General features: G+C 40.4%; 1 protein-coding gene across 2 annotated transcripts in view; it reads left to right on the forward strand.

Moving 5' to 3' along the window:
* DMD (dystrophin) overlaps positions 1–17547 on the forward strand; it is a 1939942-nt gene that overhangs the window by 578461 nt on the left and 1343934 nt on the right. For both annotated transcript variants that reach the window (XM_045855895.1, XM_045855896.1), the window contains exon 13: positions 8832–8951. In XM_045855895.1, coding sequence (XP_045711851.1) covers positions 8832–8951 — 120 coding nt within the window. The remainder of the gene's footprint in view (positions 1–8831; positions 8952–17547) is intronic.

The raw sequence follows: 17547 nt of genomic DNA on the forward strand, positions 1-17547 counted from the left end.
TTTTCAGATAAATACATAAATTCAGAGATGTGAAGGAGTTACCCAAGGTAATTTGACTAGTCATTGATGGACTTGGGCTTTTATCCTTGTTACAGGGTGCAGCCAAGAGGAGGGACCCCAAATAGGCATTTGGAATGGGGTCCAGAACTTAAGGTGTCCAGGAGATTTTAAGATGTCTTCACCCCCCACCCCAGGTGTGGGTTGGAGGAAGGGACAAATGGAGCAGGGCCATTGAGAGCTGTTTTGCATAGCAACAGCCTTGCAGCTACCCTCTGGTGTGGTCATTTAACATATCTATAACCTTTGACTGGTTACACAGATATGTTAAATAGCTGTGGCCATGCTCTGAGCCAGGGGAATGGAGGTAACTTCCCCACTAAGACATAACTGGGGGGCAGGTCCCCCTGAGTTACAGCGCCTGCATGGGAGCTTGGAAAAGATTGGCTCCATGGCATGGGGCCACGCCTGCCCAGACTCATGATGGCAGTCCAGTAAAGCTGGAAGGATATGAGTTCTGGCATGTGAGGCCGAGTGTGGGAGGAGTCGGAAGTGGGGCTGCAGAGGAAGACTGGTGCGGGGATTTAAACCCAGACACGGCAGACATTGAGGGGAGAACCACGAGGCTTTGGCAGAGTGGGGACTCCCGTAGCCCTGTGAGAGAGAATCACCATGAGGCTTTAGCAGAGAACTGCCACTCGGCTTTGGCAGAGTGGCAACCCCCCTCCTTGCAGCCATTGCGCAGGGAGAGAACCACGCGGTTTTGGCTGAGTGGAGACTCCTGTGGCCCTGGGAGAGAGGACCACGTGCCTTTGCCAGAGTGGGGAGCCCCGCAGCTTTAGAAGGGGGAACCACCACCCTGCTTTAGCAAAGATCCTGGTGACACAGCTGAGGGTGCCGGGAACCCAGGGAGGTCTCCCAGTCAAGACAGATTACTGGGAAGAACTGGGGGCTGCCTGAGCCAAGTACTTCTATTTCCTTTCCTGAGATACGGTACCCCAGACTGGCAAAGGGGGAAGGAAGGACTGTATGTGTTTGTGGGTGTTTTAAGGGACTTTAGGTTTTTTGATGAAGACATTAGGTCACTACTTGAAGTCTGTATAGCATTAAATAAACATTTCCTTTCCTTTTCACGAATCTCTGGCATTGAGAGACATCTTTCCTATAGGCAGTGGACATAACGGCCCTGGGGGTTCCTTTCGGTAACAGTATATCGTCCCAGCCCCCTCTTGTTTTTCTGTAACATCCTGACCCGTTGGGTTTGAACCCAGACTCTTTTCCTCCATGTACAGATTCCAGTGAAACTTGACTCTAGAGGTTAAAGAAAATGCAAAGAGCAGCAAGGAGACTGAAGAAATGCTGCACGTGGTTTCCCAGGCCAGGGAATGTCTAGATAGACTGGACAAAGAGACGGAATGCCTGAGTCTTCAAGCATGGAGTCAGCAACGGGGAGAGAACACACAGGTGGTGGCTGCATATGAAGCGCTCAGAATAAAAATTCCTAAGGAAATGGCCTTCCAACATTTAACCTGTAGCTCTCTCTTTAAAATCAGGGAATAAAAGGGATGAGAAAGGAAACGTAGAAGAAAATACACTTATGATGAGAATGACAAAAATGTCTGAGTAGGAGGACAGTCAGGAGGATTGAATAGCACGTCTATACACTATTAGCCAAGCACTGTGTGTGACTTTCTGGGTGGCACCTGAAACTTTCTGCTGCAACCCCCTCTCTCAGTAATAAGCCTGTTCTCTTCTTTTTCAACAATTATTGTGAGACTAGAGGCATTTTGTAATTATTTATTAGATTTTCTTGGAGTTCACTTTACCTTCTGATTTAAATGGCGTAACTATATACGGGACGTATGGACGTGTGCATGCCTGCCTGCGCGGAATGTAGAGCTAGGAGTAAAGATAGGACAGTTGAGGGCTGTTGTTAGTGATTAGGGTCTGTCTTCACTCCATGAAATAACTCCTCTGTAAATGCTATTTTTTTAGCAGTGTCTGAGATGACTAGATCAGTTAGTTTAAAGCTACTATTGTTACTATCATATAAACAGTTTGCAAGCTAAAGTCCTATTTAAAGATTTCAAATCCATTACGTGTTTGTTGAGATCCTGAAACTTTGCTGTAACTTACGCCCTCCTTTTTCTGCATTTCCAAAACCACATTCCTTTCCTGTGTTCCTGATGCCAAGTAGAGGGTGGTGGGTAGGATGAGGTAAATGAGGGTGAATTAGGGGAAAGTTGGCCTCTTGCAATATGGTTTAAAGTCTCTGTTGTGAATGTGCCTCACTATGAGTTTTTAGAACTAACTAGCTGTTAATATTTAGCGAGTTCATACAGTATGCCAGGCAAAGTGCTAACCAGTTGGAGCTTTTTCAGTCTTCCTAGCAGCCACCTGAAGAGATAGGTACTCTTACTATCTCAATTTTCAGCGTTAGGAAGCTTGGGCTTGGTGTGGTTGAAAAACGTTCCCCAGGTCACAGAGCTGGTTTGCAAGGCATCTGGGAATCAAACTGAGGAACTCTGATTGGAGATCCCACATGTTTAAATAGGCACATATTTTTGTCAGTCTATCATCCATGCTATGTCCTTTTCTACTTATATTCTGCAAAGTGTGAGCGTACATTGTTAACTCTGTTTTAAAACAGCGATTCGTATTTATTGAGTCCCCTTTCTGCGATTGAAAAGCATTAGGTGCTTGCAAAACCTTTCAAATGTCTTCATCGAAATGGTCTTCAGGCCCCCCACCTTTGCCAGTTTAGGAATTGGCAGAAAACTAAACATTTATTTAAAAAAAAAAAAAAGATGAAAAACATTAGGCTCTCATATAAAGACTAATAACTATGCAATCACATTGAAGTGGGTATCAAAATAAAAGCTCTTCTAGGAGCCCCCGTTGAGGAAGCTTATTTAAAATGTTCTGCAAATGTGCAACAAAATGACGTACTGTAAATAGACCTTCATGGGGAACTAGACAATACTGTGTCCAGCGAGGCTTAGCAAAGTGAATATTGGGCTGACAATGAAATGGCAAGCCATGTTTGGATAACTGCATTCGGTGAAGCAGCGGGCAGAGGACCCAGCCCCTGCAGACGTGATGCAAAGAAGGAAGTAAGAGTGGCCGATAAGAGAAGAGGTAAAGCAAAGGATAAATTGTCTACCTCCCCATCGTTGCCTAAGAAATCATCAAACTTTCTGATTTAGCCGGGACTCTTTTATTTGAAAATAAAATCAGTTCACATCTAGATGTATTATATTAGCTAATTGTTCATAAATATTGAGGGAATTTTTTTGTTTTGTCCTGAGATGCATTTGCCAAGATACTCCTTTCCTCAATGTTAGACTTATTCCACGTTCCCAGAATCCCTTCTGGTTTCTTAAAATTTTTGTGTGTGTGTGTAAATTTAATATTGGATACAACATCTGTGCTCATTAGTCTTTTCTTTTGTGTACATCTGTTGGACTAAGCTAAAATACTACAAAATACCTAAACTTAATATTTTCTTAAACAACGTTGTAATTATGTTAATTTAAAGTGACATGCGGTAGATAGCCTTAGAATCCATGAAGGATCTGTGATTTGTTTTTTTGAAAGATTTTATTTATTTATTTTTTAGAGAGAGAGGAAGGGAGGGAGAAAGAGAGGGAGAGAAATATCAGTGTGTGGTTGCCTCTGGCATGCCCCCTACTGGGAACCTGGCCTGCAGCTCAGGCATGTGCCCTGACTGGGAATCGAACCAGCAACCCTTTGGTTCACAGGCCACCACTCAATCCACTGAGCCACACCAGCCAGGGCAGAACCCATGATTTGTGTTATTTCTAGGTGTGTGTGTATGTGTGTAGGACCTGCAAATATGGCAATCTCCTGCTGGTTATTCATTGAAGTAGAAGGAGTAATACAATAAACTATGGACCTAGGCAACCACTGCCCTTTCCTGTTCCATGTTGCTGAGCATACACTATGGCCAAGGGAACTATTATAAGCCCTCCTCTGGAGCATACAGGAGACGCGCCCTTGTTTGTGTTTTTTATTACTCTACTTTCCTATAAATTATTGCCCTTCACCTCTTATAAACATTAAATTCAGTAACTACCTAGCCTTACATGTTTCCCTGCTTTTACTGTGTCACATGTGGGCTTAGAAAGTCACAGTATCATAGTGTATATCTGAAGTAAACACCGAAGTGACTCTCGGTCCAATGGTTGTCTTAAACCAGTGTTTACAAGCCAACTTGACATGGGTCATAACAAGAAGGATTCAGTTTCACTGATGACATTTGAAGGAACTAGAAGGGAAAATCATATTGAAATCATAACATTGCAAATATGCATTAAGGGAATGACAAGTTCAGACAGGTGCTTTTACTAGAGGATAATTTATAAAAACTAGAATTATTTACAGAGGTATAACAAAGTCTAAGGTTGTCATATCTAAGTGATTCTCATGTTAAAGTATACTTTTGGCTTTTTTTTGTCATAAGGGAAAGAAAGATTCTTAGTTGACATTAAGATGCCATTAACGCTATTGCTGACATTTGTATATATCTAATAATGGTATTAGAAATTTAATTAGGAGCATGCCAGATTTTTAATAAATCTGATAAGTATAACAATAATGTGTGTGTAAATGTATATGCTTTTCAAAAAGAAAAAAATTAGCAGTCATATTACAACATTTTAATGTGAATATATTATTGCGTGATATGCAAAAATTTGAGCAAACTTCTCTGGGGGTTCATTTGTATTTGGAATAATGTGGCTTATATTTCAGACTTCATTAGCACAGCAACTGTAAATTTCCATTGCATAAATCTAGCTAAGAGAACTTCAAATCCATAAAAATTAAATGTTTATTTAAAAAATAATTCTAAAATGGTTTTAAAAAACTTTAGTGTATTTTAAAAATTAGTAGTCTTGAGAGCTCATGTTTTCTCAAAGAAGGAAGCAGGAAGGTATACTTTGCACTAATGATCACGGCACTTCTTTATGGATATATCAGTTGGCAGGAAAATTTAACTTTTTGACCCACCTTTTTGTGTGTGGCAATTTTGCTCCTTCTAAGAGTAAGCCTTTTGTAAAAATGAACTCTGGACCTTGGGTATTTTATAGTGTTTTGTATTTTGCTGGTATGGGGGGGGTGAACTAACGCTATGATATTCATTAATACATACTTCCATAGTCAGGGTCTGGGAACGTAGGAAATATGATGAAAATGCTGTAGTAGCTTCTGTCTTACAGCTACTGGGTAAGCTCAGAAAGGTCAGTGTAACCTTTTTTTTTTTACTATTTATTTTAATCCCTGATTAGGAGCAAATGAAGAGACATAATTTGAAAAAGTTGTAGAAGAGAAAAGAGATAGTAGAAATAGAGTTTATGCTAATCTGCCCCAGAGCCATGCTCTCTGTATCATGTTCAGCCACTGTGGAGAGCTTCTCCCTCTCCTCAATACACGTCCACATAGTTCTTGCATTTGGTTAAAGCAATCAGGGCTTAGCTAGCTTTAGTGGGACTTTTGCACTGCTGCAAAAGAATGACATGTCAACCCTGGATCTGCACGGCAAGAGTGCAATTTCTGATTATAAAACAAATAGATAAGCAAAACAAACCCAGAAATCCAAGTGATGGAGAAAATTGATAATACATTTTGTCACAAACGCTTTAAAAAGACTCAATCTGAGTGTGAAAGTAAGCGTTTCATGGATCAAGCAACGCTCAAGTTCCTTTGCTAAAATATATTAAAACAGTAAAAATAACAATTCACTTGTAAAAATTGCATGGTAGAACATTATTTTATAGTCATTTTTAATATGTGTAATTATATATGCTCTCATACTCGAGTGATAGGAAAAAAGAATTGGTCAAATTCAAGAAACCAACTTATGTTATACTGGCTACCAAATGTTATTGTAATTATTATTTTTAAAATTCCTGGCTGACACATTTGAAATGTTCCCAGTTGTGGCTTATATAACTCAGAAAAATCTCAGACTCAACATGACTTTCAAGGGCAAATCTGAATGTTAATGTTTCCATTTTTGGCCTCATAGCAGAACGAGCTTTATTAAGCAGTGTAAGCTCTGGAATGTCAAAGGCGTGATAGGCAGTATAGATTCTGTGTACAAAATGGATGCATAGTCATTTTATTCTAAATTGCTTCACTTGAAGATGTAGCGTGAAAATCAAGAGAGAGGAAGTGAAAGTAAGTGATTTTACAGTGCTCCGAAATGTTTAGACTTGAAGGATAAAAGTCCTAGGATAAAAACACTCCCGCGTTCGAGTTTGTGATGCAGCTGATCCTAATAACTTCCCTTATACCTGCCACAGGGCTTAAATAACTAAGCCAGACTGCTAGATGCCAAACATCATTGTTTCATGAGGAAGGACTGCAGGTTTTCCAGAAAGTGACAGGCATTGTCCCAAAATATTATTGTATTATATGATAAAATGTTGGAAGAAGCCAAACAGACATGCCTAGAAGCTTAGCATACTCATTCCGGGATTTCCCAGTGATAATTAGGATTATTAGTTTATCATGAAGGCCTTGGGGAAACGGGAGCTCCCAGGCAGATGTCCAGGTTCTAGATCAGCCCTCTCTGCTTGCTTCTCCTCTGTTTGCCTTTTATTTATTCCTCTCTTTGCCTCTGCTTATCTTTACCCAAAACTCACATACTGTGATTTTTAAACAATTGGAGTGCTGTTATGCGGTTATCTGTGCTTGGTAGCCCAATTGTAATTACTGTTAAAAAAGTTAATCCCTCCTATTGGGTTGTGATCTCTATGCGATCCGAAGGGACAAACTCATCTGCGCGTATTTCCCTCGCCAACGTTTATCGATCTTTAGTTGCTTGGAACATGGAGTCAGGAGGACAGAGAACTTCTCCATTCTGGTGGATTTTATATTCCAGTAATTAGAGACAAGCAACAGATAACTAAATAGATACATAAGAAATTATTGAGTAGTGAAGACGTTATGTTAAAAAAAATGGATAGAAAAAGAGAGTAACTAAGGAGCAGATTTAGAGAGTATCTCCACGAAAAGCATCTCCGGGCAGGTGGCACCTAAACTGAGGGATAAAGCAAAGGAAAAAAAAGAGAGAGAGAGAAACTCACAGACACAGACAACAGTATGGTGATGACCAGAGGGAAAGAGGGTGGGGGGAGGGAGAAGAGCGTAAAGGGGAGATAAATGGGACGGAAGGAGACTTGACTTGTGGTGGCGAACAGAAAAAAAAAATTAAATAAACTGAATTCTGAATGAGAAGGGGAGATTATTTAAAGATATGGAGGAAGAACAATTCAGACAAGATAATAATAGCTTGACATATTTGTGGAAGAGAGAGAGAAGACCGGTGTGGCTCACAAAACAGTGTCAGTGATCAGGAATGACGGGCGCTGTTGGACTGGAGACGTAGGCAGGCGCTAGATCCTGAAAGGGTTTCAGCTAAAGAGTTTTGATTTTCCTTCTTGATTGTCCTGGAGATCCACTGGGTTTTAGGCAGAGGAGCGGCATTTGATTTATAGTTCAGCAGAGGGGAAGGAACCAGCAAAGGAGTTAAAAAGCAGCACTTAGGGATGCAGCAGGCTAATCGAAGCTCAGGAGAAGAGGATGGCAAGAATGAATAAGTGGTTAATTAGGTTAGTAATTGAAATGTCAAGTAAGATGCTATAAAAAATGGCTGTTCAACTTGGGACCCCGGAGGTTGATGGCAAGCTTCATAAGAGATGTTTCAATGGGATAGGGGGCAAAGAGAATAAATAGTAGGGCAAGGAAAGGGGGAAAAGTAACTTTAAAAAGCACACAGTATTTTCCGTGAAGAGAAACGCATATTAAGGGAGCAACAGGGAGGGGTTGTTGGTTAAAGAGAGTCTGTTTTGTTTGGGATCATAATGGAGAACTTCAGTAGAGATGGAGTCACTGAAGATGCCAGAAGCAGCAGGTAATTTTAGGTGACAAGTCCTTGAAGAGTGAGGGGAGATTGGCTAAGGCGCAGAGCATCCTGCCACGCCTTTCTGAAGGGATGCGCTCTCTGTACTTTCAAGATCAATTGATGGTAGCAATTGGGCACATTTTGCTGTGCATCATAGCTGAAAATTCACTGAGAATGGTTCTGGGTTTAATAAAAAATGACATTACCCTTTTGGTCCACATGTTCCCCTTTTGGAGGCCGGCATGGTGACCTTACAATCTCAGGCACCTGAAGTAACCACAGAGCACGGCCTGAAATGAAAGCTTTCTGACTGAAAGAGTTCATGGCGGGCAGTCATGTCCTATCCAAGAATCTCCCCTCACAAAAGTCAATCTTTACCTTAATTGAGCCTCTCTATTGTCCTTTTGCATCTCTGATAACATACCCTTGGAATGTCAGGTAACCTTTTTCCAGACCCCTAGGGCACAACTCCCACACAGAGCACAGAGCACAGATCCGCTCATTGTCATTGTCATCGTCATCATGTTAATTGCCGGCAGTTACTATCCTGTACCCACCCACCTGTGTAAAAGAAGTATGTGTTTATTATTGTACCTTTTTATCCAATCCCAGAAGTTTCCTCGCTCTGCTTTCTCCCGCCTCCCTAGTCTATCACCAGTGGATTTCATGTGACCCCCTTACATCTTCTCTTTCGATTGTAATGTTACAAAACGTGGTGCAAACCCACCATTTTCCAGAGCATTTTCTCAATCTGTTGAGGTCTTGCTTCCCGGCAATGGTCAGTTTGGCTCCAATAAACTCATAAACATTCTAAAAAAAAAAGTACATTACCCAGCACAAGGCAGAAATAAATGATATTCATTTGGGAAGGAATTTGAACTTCCTTTTAAAATGTATCTTTCAGGTGCTTCAAGAAGACCTAGAGCAGGAACAAGTCCGGGTCAACTCTCTCACTCACATGGTGGTGGTCGTCGATGAAGCTAGTGGAGACCGTGCCACGGCTGCTTTGGAAGAGCAACTTAAGGTCAGAGGATTTTCTTTCGTACATGGAATATGCCATTTAAAAGAATTAATTGCTATGCAGAGAACAATTAGTAAGTTTATAATGTAGTTTGCATATTACAAATATTTACAGTGCGATTTTTTTTTTAAACGAATTCAGATGAGGTGGCATCTGTATGTAATTCCCTTTCAATAACTATATGCTGTTTGCTCACACTAGCTTCCTGGCTTTTGGGGTAATATATAAATGCAAATTTGTTGTTTTATTATAGCTGAATACTATGTAGTAGAGAACTGATCAGGGGAATATTACCCAAGTATATGCCTGCTTTAAAGCTACAGACTAAGGAGGACAAAGGTAAAGATAAAGCGCGCACACACACTCACACACACACACAAAGCATCACATTCAATCAAACAACCATAAATTGAACACCTTCAGTGTATTCTTTCCTGCAGGCCTTCTGTTGTAGTTTTGATGAGGACGTAGCAGGATGTCTGTGTCTGGAAGTTTTGTTGGAGCAGAGACTTAGCCTTTCAAGTCCTCATTCACTCGGAGTCATAGTAACTGTGTCCTAGGAAACACGACCAGGACATATAAACAAATGGAGAATGTGGATATTGTCAGAGTTTTATCTTTTTCTCCTAACTAGGAATGAGAAAGTTTTCCCATAAAAAAATTAAAACAGTTCGAACAAAGCATATATACATATGTGGAAGAATCAACAGCATGGGAAAATACAATTTATTGCTCTGTACATGACATGTCCGTTCCCATATATACACAACTGTGGATTAAATTGGAGGTGTTCACTGTACCCACAAAATGCCAGCATTTCCTTTGTGATAGTTACAGGCCAGTAGGCGGACATGTGTAAGGATCCAATCAATGAAGATTTAAATAGCGTTATCAGCTCGAGCTTGTTCTGAATGTAGTTTCTCTTCCCTAATTTATACCTCGGTTTCTTAAAGCCTCATCTGTATTTTGTTCTCTTATTGTGTGAATTGGGTGTGTGTGCCTTTAAATCCCAGTGAAATGTCATTTCCTCACGTTACTTTAGACTGCCAGTATCCAGTGATGGCATCTCCCTTGCCATTACTTAAATGACAAAGAGAAAACTGTTGAACTCCTCCTACAGCTGAGCCTTGAATATGTACTAGTGACCCATGTTAATTGCTCATGTTTCAGTGAAATGGCAGGGATTGGCAGGAAATGGCAGATCTAAAAAAGGCTTATGACACCTGATATTATAATGTATCATTAAATGTACAATCAAGTATATCACATACACACACACACTCATACTCATGACCACCAGCTAAAGGGCCAGTGGCAGGCCCCCGCTATATCTATTTGAGGGAAGTCTGTAGTTCTGATACAGTAATGTTGTCATTAATTATGGATGGTAAAAATCTAACATCCAGTATTTCTCAGAAGTGTTCAGAAAAAAATAAAAGAAGGCTGAGGAGACAAGTTGAAAGAGTGACTGGTTAAAAAAGTTAAGGTAGAAATTTTTCTAAGTCATAGAGTATTTCTGGTTTAAGTAATAATGGAAAAACATCCATTTTGCCATCACCGGGCCTAGTAGTAATAACTTTGGAATGTAATTATTCCCAGGAGACTCCTGTGGGGCCAGGATGCCTGGAAAATCAGCCCACAGGCCTGACAGAAGGTGACTGACTGGGTTAGAGCTTAGGTAAGGGTAGGTTAAGGGTGGTGGTGCTATGGTCTTCTATATTTTATCCTGCTTGCTTTCATGTTTCACCTTTTCTTTCTGTTTTTTCACCCAGAGACAGCTACTGAAATAGCTACGCATATGTTGACTGTCCCTGGTTCCCATAAACTCATTCTCCCCTTGTCCATGATTGCCCCCCGCCCTTAATTAGTTATGTTGACTGCTGCCTCCCAACCTCCTCCTTCCCCCTCGACTCCTCTTCCCCTTTCGATACCCTGCTTTCTGTCTATATAGCTGCATACGGTCACCTTACTTGTAGAGAATCTACTCTAGTGTACGGAAGGGCAGAGTTAGAAGGAATTCAGTGCTGAGAAAGCCCCCGCTTCGGCTTTTCTTTCTTCTCATTCCATCAGTTTCCTCAGGCCTGTGAGGAATCTACGCTTGAATCTGACACCTTATTTAACGATTGGTGTGGATTGTCCTGGGATGCTGGGCTTTTATTTGCCTTGCAATTTGGATGGTTCTTTCTTGGGTTCTTTGCAAATGAACCTAGTCTTGTCTTACCTGGTTTAATTCTTCAAAGGAAAGGGAAGAGGAAGAGCAGTGGGTAAAGGCAAGGAAGAGAAAAGAAATAATAAAGGATAAAAAAAAACAGATAAACTGATATACCGGAGAAGGCACTTGAACAGCAACACAAATACCGTCTGCATGTGAAAACAATCCCATGTATAAGTTAGAGAGCTCGGACTATCGTATTCCCAGGGGAATTCTGTTAGAAGTAATCGGAAGTGTTTTGGGAAGGAGAAACACGCATATGAACTTCATACAAGGGGTAAAAAAAAACAAAACAACTGGTAGGGACCCAACAAGAATCTTTGAGGGGTTTTATTAGTACAAGGTCTGCTCACCCAGAGCTATTCCCCAAAGTCTGATTAAGTGTTGAATGCCCACCACGCAACTCATTTGTCCTCCATGGTGTCCTGTGTGACCATGATGCCTTGATCCATTCCGCTTCAGTTAGCTGAAGGACCATGTAGAGCCTCAAAGAGAATACCCGATGGGCTTCAGTTAAGAGATGCAGATAGAGGGGGGAACTAGGAAGGGAAGTCCTTGATTTAGTACAATAAGACAGGGATGACCTCTGCACCATCTTGATGTAGAATTCTAAAAATAACTAGTCATGGAATATCTTTCCACGTGTTGACTTAGTTCTGTGAGCTCTAAGTTAGATTTTCTCTAACTTTGAAAGACATGCAGAAGCCTTCATTTTAAAAGGTTGGAAGAAAAACAAAGTCAGGTCAGAACATGTTCTTAGGGATTCTGAAAGATTGTGAAGGATAATATCCTGAAAAGTGCAGTCTACTGGAAATTAATTTGGTTCTCTCAGCTGTTCAGCTTGGTCAGAGACTTGTCCTTAACTTTAGAGGGTTTAGGATGTCGGTGGACAGAGAGTCTCTACCTTGTAAGCAATGATGCCAATAAATAGTTTTATTGAGGACTAGCTTGGCTAAGTAACTGAGATTGGTAATCTGTACAGAGTCTTCAGTCCCATAGGACATCACTGTATCTCTCTGTAAGCATTCTGCTTCCCATGTTTCATTTTCTCAACAAGCACTTGTTATATTCTTCCTGTGTCCCGGGGTTGTGCTGAGTGACAGGTAAAACAGTGAGCAAAAAGAGCATTGCCACTTCCTTGCCGGGTCAGGAGTGAGTAATTTATGAGCTGACTGCTTTCCTTGGAACCCCGAAACAACGGTAGCCATTTCTCAGGCTCCCTCTTTGAAATCAAATGCTGATTCCTCGTCATCGGTGCTGGGCTTGGTGACTGCTCTCTGGTGTTTGCAATCCAGCGGAAGAAATAGGCATGGATCAGATAGTTACAAAAATGAGCACATATTTAGGAATGGACACAATGTATTTCTCTGAAGGAAAGGAACAAGGTTTTGTGAAGGCAAATTACTCTGATTTCAATTGAAATCTGGAGGTCTGAAATGATTCCCTAGGAAAGTGATGTTTAAGTGAGAATCTACAGTCCGTGTTGGAGGGAGCTGTGTAAAGCGTATGTAAAGGCGATTGGTGGAGGTGGGCACAATTTTCCAGGAAGGAGAATTAGTATGTCAAGTGAGCATGTTATCTTTGAGGGACTGGAAAAGGGCCAATTTAGCTACCACATCGAGTTCAGAACAGTGGTGCTACACGAGGCTTGGCAGGTTAACAGGGGCTCACCTTAGAATTAGAATTAGTGTATGATACTAAACTCCACTATAATTTATTGGGTCAAAAGTCACGCCTTGAGCAGCAGCTCTCTCCGTCAGGATGACAGCTGGGACTACAGCAATGAGGAGGGGTCGGGGCCACAGTCACGGATCCTGCCCTCCTGGACCTGCACTAACCAAATGCAAAATGACAGCCATGAGTGCAGTGTGACAAAAATGAAATTTGCTAGAGGACCTATATTGCTGTAGAAGTTCAGGAAAATAGAGGCTAATTAGGTGACACTAAAGGGTAGGAAAGTGTTCTGGACAAAAGAATATTTCATTTATTCATTTGAGAAATATATATCGAGTGCCTAGTAGGTGCCAGCCAAAAGTCTATAAGCTTTGAGGTCAAGTGTGCACAAAACAGAAATCATTCCTCTTTGAAGCTTTGCATTCTAAGCAGGCATCATCATAATTAAGCAAGTTTTATGCTATGAAAAATGTGGTGAGAGCTGTAGGGAAAACTAGGCCAGGGCAGGGAGTAGTATTACAGGAGGTGGTCAGGGGAAGTGTCATTGAGGAGGTGGCATTTGAGCAAAAACTAAAAGTATGGGAGGCATTTTGGAGGTGCACAGGGCCTATGGGGCCTTTTTCATTTGACAAATTGAAAACCAGACAACAAATGGAGTTTAGGGAATGCCTTTTGTTCAAAGGAGATAGCTGTTTCTAGTCAAAAAGAATCAGAAACATGCTTAGGCCCATAGAGTACAGGAGATGCGCTGATAGAAACCCCTTTCCAGAGAAAAGGCAGCACTATTAAAGTCCCAGTTTTAGATGGGTCCTTCTATACAAGTTAATACTTGAGCGTTCAACTAGATGTATTAAAGGTGTTCAAGTGCACAGACCCAAGAGTGTCTCGGGCATATCAAAGGTATTTGGGTCATTTGTTCGATGACCTGAAAGTCATAGAACTGTCTGCCATTTCGGAGAATTGAAGGTATATTTTAAAAAAATGGATACAGGCAAGCATTATCTTTTGAGGAAGATCTACCCGGAAAATAAATTTTAGAGCATATTATTAAACATAAGACTATGCACGCATATTGACTTCCCTGCTCATCTGATGAAGTCAATAAACTTGGAATTATTTGAGGGATAATTCTTTAAGATGAGAAAGGCCTCTAAGAGCTCAGACACGCTGACTAGAATCAAGTCATGCAAACCAATGTCACGTCAGATGACATTAAACTATTTGTACAGATATTATGTGGTATTATTAAGACAAATTCTTTGGTGGATTTATTAAGTTGCTTGGTCCAATGGAATAGAATGACTATGTTGTAAAGCCTCCCGTGATATTGTGGATGAGGCGGATCTTTCTATCCCTGTGTGGGCTGGTGGAGAACGTCTGTGTTGTCATATATTTCTCCCTGGTATCTGATTGGTGCGCCAGAGAACTGGGCTGAAAAGAATTCAAGTCCTTCATTTAAACGGCAATATCAGAGAATTTGGGAGAAAGAAGCCATTCAGGATTTAGCTGGGAGACTGTGTAAATTGTGCCCGACCGGGGATGGTTAATGGGTGATTTCCTCTGCCACGTGACGTTAGAAGATTGATAGCAATGTCCTGTGAAGTTAGAATGTCACGTGCACATGCCATACACTCATCTTTCATGCTTTAAATCAGAAAAAGTATGCTTATTGTTTGAAATGTTGCTGTTTATAGAAAGCAGTATCTTTAAATAAATTAAGATTTTGATGAGTAAGGTTCAACTTCCCATCCATTTTTGTGAATATAACTATGTGTGTGTGTAACTGTATTTAGATGTGTATATATATATATATATACATGTATATATATATATTTTCATTTATATACATTTTTCTCCATTTATCTTTTCTCTCTATGGGCATGTGTGTTTACATGTATATGTATGTATATGTGTGCATGTGGTGTGTGTGTGTGTATATATATATATATATATAGAGAGAGAGAGAGAGAGAGAGAGAGAGAGAGAGACAGGGGCAGGCAGATATCAGGTACTTCCTGGGCACAAGGTTGATATTAAATCAAAACAAGATGATATAGATTCTTAGTAAATTCTTACAACTCTGGACATGATATAGCATCTAGATTACAAGGATTGATATTTCTGTTCAGTGCTGGTTTGAATACACTTTATATTTTATTAATTTTGCTGGATTTTTCCAGGATGCTGGCTTCCTCTAAAGAATGTTTGTATTGGGTTGACCAAATAGTCTGTGTGTTTTTTTCCGTAAAATAAAAGACACATTTTTCATCTTCACCAATAACTTTCTTGATTTGGATATTTTGAGTACGTCACTATCTCCCACATGGTATAACGCTGATTATTTTCATTAATGTCTTGATTTGATCGCTGTGAACTTCAACTGGTCTACCTGACCATGGAGCATAGCATTGTCCAGTGAGAAATCTCCAGCAAGAAACTTCACAAACCACTTTTGACACACTCGATCAGTCACAGCACCTTCTCCATACATTGCACAAATCTTTCCCTGCAATTCAGTTGTTTTTACCTTTTTTGAAATAGTAAAGCATAATATGCTGAAAATGTTGCATATTTTCTTCCACCTTCAATATTAAGATGGCTACACAGAAGTTCACCAATTTGCTAAGTTTTTTTTTTTTTTTAATGCACACTGGTAGGACAGCTGTCACAATACAGTCTATCAAAATGGTTTCGAATGAAGTAAAAGACAGCTAAGCACTACTAGAGCCATGTTATGGAACAAACCAAATGAACTTTTTGATTGACCCAATAGAACGAGGATTATTTAATGTTAAGAAAAAAAATGAAGCCAAAATAAGGGACGTGTGAGCAGTATTGTCTGTTGAAGAAGGAAGGCGTTTTCTGTTACTTTAGAAACTTGTGCTCTGAAAAATAGGCAGCATATGATAGGCCCAGATGTCTTCCGCTCAGATCTCTTTCCTAAGCCCAGTTTCCTCTATCCCATATACTTCTGGATATTTCCACCCTGAAGTCTAAAAAGCACCTCAGGCTCAGCAAGGTGAAACTGAAGTTACTGTGCCCTACTTCCCTGTACCTTTGCTTCCTTTACTGATTCTCCACTTCTCTTACTGTGTCACCGATCACGTGCCGCCATACCAGAGACCTGGCCTCATTCTAGACCCATCCTTTTCTCCCCCTGCACACCCTCTGCATGGACTCAGTGACAGCGTTCCTTCAATGTCCCCTATTTATTATTTCATCTCTGTTCCTGTCACTGTTTCTCAAGGTAGAGCTCATATTATCCACCCCTGGAAGTCCTTGCCTGCATTCTTCCCTCGCTTCAATCCAATTTCCACATTTAAAGGCAGCGTGGGCTCTCAAAAGCCTGTTTAATACAGTTTCCCCTCTGCTGAAAATCTTAGTCATTTGCCATCCTCTACTGAGTCTGATCACTTAGGCCTCCCATGCTTTTTTTTATTACCTGGCCCCTACCCATCTCTTAATATGTATCTCCTATTAGCCCTCTCATATCGCTCAACCTCCATTCCATTTCTATGGCCCACTTCTGATACTCAGTATGTCATTGCTCCTGCTATTTCCATTACTCAGAATACTCAGATTTCTCGTGTCTGCTTTTAGAAATCCTACTTCATGTAAAAACACTCAGTTCAAATTGTCCTCTGTGTAGCTGGTGGTTCTCTGGAGTGATGACCGCTCCCTTCTTTGCGCCGTCTCTGTATCATATTTATGCCTCTGTTGTTTGGAAGGAAAATAGTCTGCTAAAAGGCAGTTGTTCAGAAGATTCCGATGTCCTCCTCTTTTCTGTAATGGCTTGAAAATGGGATATGCAATTAAAAGTGTTTACAGCACATACCTTTGGGATCATTTAGGGAGAAAAAACGTCTATGACATATTAAAGCTTCTAGAATTAAAAATAGAGAATATTTATTAAGAAGAACACAGATGAAAATGTTTTTGATGGTTTTCTGTAGTTTCTAATTTTATGTGTGGTAATAAAAGCATGTTCAAAAATAACTTAAAATGTGATGGAAATAATGTCACTAAGCCAAGTGTCAACAATTGTTGCCTATGGAGCAGTGATTATAATTATTAGCGCTTTTGCATGCTTATTATTTTCCCAAAGAAAAATGCATATGTGTATGTAATGCTATCTCTACTTCACAAATTAAAAAGGCAATGCATCATGAAGTCAAATCCCAGTTCACGTAGCCTACAAGGGGTGGAGCCGGGACTAGTACCCAGATCTGCGTGTACCTCAGTCGGGGCACTCTCCTTATCTTGCAGTTTCATAGGAGAAAATTACTATATGTCCTTGAGAAAATTATTACAAGAATAAAATACAAGTATGTTGGAATGATAATATATTTTATGAATATAAAATTCTAGTATGAATGCTAATTCTAGTATGGTCTAAAGAGAATTCTGGACTTTCTGGTCTCTGAATAATCTAAACTTTACACTCTGGCCACAGTTTTTGGAAGATTTTTTTTTTTGGAGTATCCAGAAAAGGACACAGATCATAATTATTGCTGGAAGATTTCACAGAGGTAACATGTCCATAATTGCACACTGAGATACACAGATGTTACCAGTAATGTTACCCGTCAGCCTGTCATCAGCAATCAAGAAGTCCTCAACAAGCCATGTCATAGTCATAAAGTTTTCCCATCTCCTCGAAGGTTACCTCTATCCCACAGGTGGCAAACACAAGGCCCGTGGGCCGAATCCAGC

The sequence above is a fragment of the Phyllostomus hastatus genome, unplaced genomic scaffold (assembly GCF_019186645.2).
Source record: "Phyllostomus hastatus isolate PE091 unplaced genomic scaffold, TTU_PhHast_1.1 phas_scaffold_12, whole genome shotgun sequence".
Lineage (NCBI taxonomy): Eukaryota > Metazoa > Chordata > Mammalia > Chiroptera > Phyllostomidae > Phyllostomus > Phyllostomus hastatus.